This window comes from Aplidium turbinatum, chromosome 5, assembly GCF_918807975.1.
Source record: "Aplidium turbinatum chromosome 5, kaAplTurb1.1, whole genome shotgun sequence".
NCBI classification, from domain to species: Eukaryota; Metazoa; Chordata; class Ascidiacea; order Aplousobranchia; family Polyclinidae; genus Aplidium; species Aplidium turbinatum.
This window is the reverse complement of record NC_137476.1, coordinates 27864356-27870355: the sequence shown is the minus strand read 5'-3', so window position 1 is coordinate 27870355 and position 6000 is coordinate 27864356. Positions and strand designations below refer to the sequence as shown.

The window sequence follows — 6000 nt, the reverse complement described above, 5'->3', positions numbered from 1 at the left end:
TTTTTTCCCTTATCTTTAAATTTTGTTGTTCAAAAGTGTAGCAAATCCAAGTTTGAGATCAGCCTTTTTCAATGATACCAACTCTAGATTATCTTCTGAAAAGGGCTCTGTTGGCGGTACTCTGCTGAAACCAGTCACAGAATGAAAATGACCGGTTTATATCTTTAGTGCTTGTGCTGCTTTCCTGGCACTTTGCGTTCACTTAAATACGTCCGATCAAGTTTAGTGACAAGATTTTGACTTTTACAATGACAAAATTTATTAAAATGTAGAAGCTGGAACTTGTCCACATATGTGGACATCGGTCTTTTTTTCGAGGAGGGGAGGGGGGGTAGGGGAAAAATTATGTCACACACCACTGTTGCATTATTGTTCTGCATTGTATAACTAAAAGTTTTGCAATTTTGAAATGCTACTGGCTTAAATTTATACAAATCAATGATGTTTTAAATATTTTCTCTCGAACAAATTTAGAAAACTAATCTTCACGTGTTTCTAGAAGAGCTCATGCTTACCACCTACGTGAGAAATGTGGTCAAGTATAGTAAAACCACTTAGTATTAATTATTACTTGGCGTTCAATATGAAATTAATTCCTAAAATACACCTGTAAAAACACCCATAGCAACTGTGAGAAACGGAAAAAGATAAGGATTTCCTGAAAAAGAAAACCACTCTTGACTTTGTGTTTACAGCCATGTGCAAAGATGGACTCAACTTAACCTTGGCGATAATTCAGCTAACATGAACGTATTTTCGTTTTGACAGAAAAAAAGGCATATCTGACACTGAACCTTTGGACTCTCTTCCGTACAACTTACTGTTTATTGATTTTCCATTGTTTTATGTATTCGTAACAAGCTCGTTACCTCGTTTAGTAACTTATTCAGAATCCAGCACAAGCAATTACTGTATTACTTTAACCATGATTCGAACCGTAGGTATCTGAAGACTCAGCATTGGCGTAGTTTTACGTCATGACCCTAAAAACTAACTCAATCAATTTAGATAAGTGCCGCTAGATGGAAAACTATCTTACTCAATTATACATCAAAAGTTGAACCATTGAACTTTGCTTGTGTGATTTCTCTGTTTACATCATATATCAGCGTATTTAGTCAAAGTAGACAGTATTACACTGTTGGCCTTTTTATGTTTTTATCTGTCTTAAAAAGAAGCTTATGCAAGCGGGAGAGAATCACATGTTTGATACCAACTATGGAGTAAACGATTTTTTTCTGATTTTTTTATAATAATTCTAGACTTGTTTTACTTTACAAAAATGACGCCTGAAATGCACATGATGTTTCTTAAATTCTTTTATTTTGAACAATGCAAAAGCAACCTCACCCAACATAGTAAGTCATGGAAGCAAAGTCTTCATCATGCAAAATGAACAAAAACAACCTAGATGACAACAGATGAGAATAGCACGACAGGCATCAGAATGTTAAGCAGGAAATATAGCTATTTTGAGTGAAATTATATTGTAACCACACTTACTTGTTCTTCAATTTGCAGCCGCAAAAGTGTGGTAAAGCTGGTCACTTTTATGACTTTCATGTCTATATTTATTTATGTTGCTATCACACGTTAGGAAACAATTTCTATACAAATAATCATAAACAATCGGAGCCTGTGTGATAGCTCGTTGTTCTGAACTTCATGTTTTTGGAGTAGGCTACATTAATTCTGTAGCGTATAATTTAGATGGACAGTAGAGACTATAGGAAAACATATCTTTGCGTTATTATTTTCATGGTTAAAATATTTGAACAGATTCTTTCAGTAGCAGCATGCAATATTAGTTATAGACATAATGGAACAGTAGGTTTTACACACGCTTGTTAACAACCGGTTCTAAAAGTTTATTAAAAATTCAAGAACAGGTTCGCACGAAGCGATGCAAATCTGCTAACCTCATCACAGCTACAAGGTGAGGCAGGCATAAACATGGTGCTTGTGAATGAACACCAGACCCTCTCAGGTTTTCATCAAGTAACAAAAGAACACGTGAAAATATATATCAGGCAAAATGCATTTGCAGTTGTCTACTTACTCATTTTGATAGATTACAGTCGGACGTTTAGCTTTGGAATTGCAATCAGTTGAGGATTCGATTTGTGAGAAATTGCGACAGCGGCTCAATTAACATGTTTTTCGTCCGCTAAATTGCTATTCAATCACAAAGATTAATTGCTATTCAATCGCAATCGCAAAAAAAAATGCTAAAATGCTATTCAATCGCAATATTAAATAACAATCGCGTTAAAGTGACAAGTCAGGTAAGCTTCGCGACTTGATCAAAGGTCTAATTTAAAAATAATTACAAAATATTTGGGTTAAAACTTTCTATATTTCATAGATCCTAATTTAGGTCAGTTTGTAGTAGGAGATTTGATTCATTACAACAACTTAGAATTTCATTTATTTCAGACAATTAGACAACCATTATTCAGAGTTGCAGGCCTGTTTCTGGATCAAAATAAATCCGGTTTGATTTCGGGACTAAAATATAGGTCTTCTGTTGGTACGGAAAAATATGCGCGATGGCAAAGTAATGGAATCGATCCATCAAAGGTTGTGAAAACGGTCACTGGAAATATTACCTGCCAGAAACTTTCCAGCGCAAACAGCCGCAAAAACGAAACAACGCCATTGAGACAATTCGCATCAAAAATGGAATGTCGGATAGTTCAAGCTCATAATCTTGGAGTTGTGCACTTATTTAAACTCTGCAGAAATTACTTGGAGAAACAAATTGTTTTTTGAAAACAAACTAGATGAAATTGCTGTTCAATGTAAGGCAACAGTTTTCATATTGCACCTTTGGGCGATTTGTAAGCATCGTAATGTAGGCACTACCAACTGAAGGGGTAGGAGGCAAATCATATCCTTCACGAAAGAGCCATTGAACCCTTTTCAATTTTGCTTCTCCTTGGAAAAAAACGTTAGCTTCGTACCTGTTTTCAAAAGGGCATCACTGCAATGGAATGTTTTGAACCAAAGAACAGCAATTCTCGTAGCGCTTAGGTGTAGTTCGGGAAATATGTAAAACTTTGGACGGTAAAAGGATAGACTCTCAGTCCCAAAGGCTCAAATGCAGACAGAGCAAGCAACGATGTCTGAACTTATCTTAGATATCTGAGCAAAAATGGCATTTTTCCAACCTCAGAAACTAGACTAAGTCTAGCAAAACGATAGCTCACATTTTTGACAAATGTGAAAGAGAACAATAAAAGGAGGCTCAAAGCCTCACAATCTCTGACAAATCTTAAACTCAGTAACAAGACAAAGTCGATGAATTCACAAAGCAACTTTTTATGACCTTGGATCAAATGCTTTGATACTTCGTAGAATTTCGCTAAAGTTATAGACTGAACAAAAACAGCCTAATTCATAGTTGATAAGCAAACTTTTAAGGAGTACCAGCATTTCTCGCAGAAAAGATTTCCCCACAGTCTCGAGCGTTAAACGTCTCATACTTTGTTCGACGTAAAAAAAACGTTATAATTGTCAATTTCGGCTTTCGGATAACGCATGGCTTTTTTATACCAGTGGTAGGACTTTTGGAACAAATCTGATGGTTCTTATCGAAAGTTAAGAACAATCAGATAAGAACCATCAGAACCATCAGTTAAGATCACAATTCCCTTGCAGGGTCATCTCTTATGCTCGAAGAGGAAGAGAGGCTTCATCTTTTTGTTTCTGCTGCATCTGTTCTTTCTTCTTGGCATATTTGCTCTTGAAGAATCCCAACTATTAATACAGTAATAATGAATAGTGATTATAATAATAATGATAGAAGACGTCGACTCGAAAGTGATGTAACAACTTTTTTTTGTGTGTAACAACTTGTGTAACAAAAAAGTGTGTGTAACAACTTTTTTGGTCTTAGCCTATTTATTTCCATGAGGATGCCAGTAAGATACGACTGACGAAACGTGATATGATAAACCAAAACTGTAAATATTAATTTTCCTATGTAATTCACTACATTTCAAGTACTTGACCTAGATTGGTTTTTCTGACATTAGTAGAACTCGTCCATAGTGATATCTACTATAGGGCCTTCGAAAAAGTATGACTTTGGTAAAATGTTACTATAGCTGAATTCTACTGTATTTTGCTTTTTATTTGTCAAAAAAATCAAGAAAACGCTCTTGAATGTGATTCCAAGATACCAGTTCAGTGATAAAAAAGCTGGAGAAAAAATAACAAATTAACATTTTCTAAATAATACTCTACGAATAAAATTTTTACCTTATGTAGACAAAGCACTATCAATAACAGAAGGCATAACCCAGCAAGTGCGCTGATCAAATATATCCACCATGGCAATATCCACCATTCTATTTTTCGGACGACGAAATCGTAGCGTTGCGATGGATTAAGTTCATTGAAAACCTGCGTTGAACGTTTTTGTCAGTGGGTTAATTACACCTAGCGGATTTGTTTATTCCTATGTTTTCCATTAAGCGGAGCATCGCGACTGAGAAATCTGACCATAATCGGAAAGAACATATTTTATATCATGTTACAACATTTTATTCAAGTGTCTACTTTAGAGGAAGTGAATTTTAACCCGAAAAACGTTAAAAGAAGAGTATTCGATAGTTTATTTTAATTTCATGCCAGCAAACAAGACAGGTAGGGCTTTCTAGAAAAAAATCTTTATAACAACAAATTCGCAGACGTTGAATCAATAAAAAAATACGCATTTTGGATATGTGGTACAAACAACATAAGTAAAAGCACTGCCAGCTCAACAACTTGAGATTAAAAATGTTCCTAATTAAATTAACTGTTTTTGTAAGGCATGTTGCAAAATAAATTAAATGACAACATAGATACCACGTTGCTCCATGCACCAGGCTACATAATGCAAGATAAATTTACAGAATCAAATAAATTTGAGAGTGTAGTCGATTGAAAATCAATCGATTATTTCAATACAATACTTTATTCAATTTATTTCATACAAAAACCGTTGAGCTTGAATTCTCTGCCTTCGTTGTATCTCGAGTCTGCAGCAGAATCGAGTTTTCTCCTTCGATGAGTTTGAATGATGCTTTTGCAGATAGTACAACATTGGACTAAAAAAAAGGTTGTCACTGCTTTACATGATGCAACATTAACAAAGAGTCTCTTACAAACCCCACTTCAAAAAAAGACAACGCAAAAGTTCTTTATGTGGATTGAAATTACACTTACACAATTTATCTCTAAACTTCAAACTACAAGTAGATACTTCTAGTTCCTTTGTTGCTAGTTATTTTTATTGAAGAAGAAACTATCAAGAATACAAGGCTTTGTCTCACCATCAGCTTGGACAAAGAGTTTGAGAAAGCAATTGACTCTATATGGATTTCCGTTCTGGATTTTAGAGAAATATTATGAATATCACAAGTCAACTCGATCGAGCACCCGAGAGCATTCTTCTGGCAATTCTAAAAACGACACAAGATACTCGCCCAGACTCGAGAAATCTCTCAAGTAATAAAAAAATATTTTTCAGTTAATAAAAATTCAAACAGAATGTGATAGCCTACCAGTCACTGCTGGCTTTCGTTTAAAACTTGAATGGTGTTGCTTACTACGTATAATATAGATATATTGTTAAAAACAGCCAATGATACGAAATACAGAACAACATCACGACATTCATCTGCAATCCCAGTTTCACAAATGTTTGTTAGAAACAAAAATTCATTTCCTCAATCACTACTGTAGTTGAGAACAATGCAATTAAACTATAATTTTCATTCGTAATATTTTCATGTCGTAAATTTACTACAGCCGAAAAGCTTTTTCCTATGATGGTGTGTTTTTTCTTACTCGTCTACTCTTGCAAAATTGAAATAACTAGAAATACCAGAATGTCTTGTGAAACGTATGTATCAGAAAGCCGCAGAGCTGTGTCGGGAAGAATGCTGCTACGGTTTCTGAAGATGTCGTAAGCATCGATCATGTTAGAGGGACCGCAAACGCACGTGGTCT

The 6000-nt window shown here is 35.0% G+C and overlaps 1 protein-coding gene across 1 annotated transcript in view; it reads right to left on the bottom strand.

Moving 5' to 3' along the window:
• Positions 1 to 1304: 1304 nt before the first annotated feature.
• Positions 1305 to 6000, bottom strand: part of LOC145771087 (integrin alpha-11-like) — a 65030-nt gene continuing 60334 nt past the window's right edge. Inside the window, exons 30-34 of the mRNA XM_082582829.1 lie at positions 5876 to 5998; positions 5322 to 5450; positions 4983 to 5096; positions 4264 to 4407; positions 1305 to 3759 (exon numbers count right to left, since the gene is read on the bottom strand). Of these exons, the coding sequence (XP_082438955.1) occupies positions 3670 to 3759; positions 4264 to 4407; positions 4983 to 5096; positions 5322 to 5450; positions 5876 to 5998 (600 nt within the window). The 3' untranslated portion in view covers positions 1305 to 3669. The remainder of the gene's footprint in view (positions 3760 to 4263; positions 4408 to 4982; positions 5097 to 5321; positions 5451 to 5875; positions 5999 to 6000) is intronic.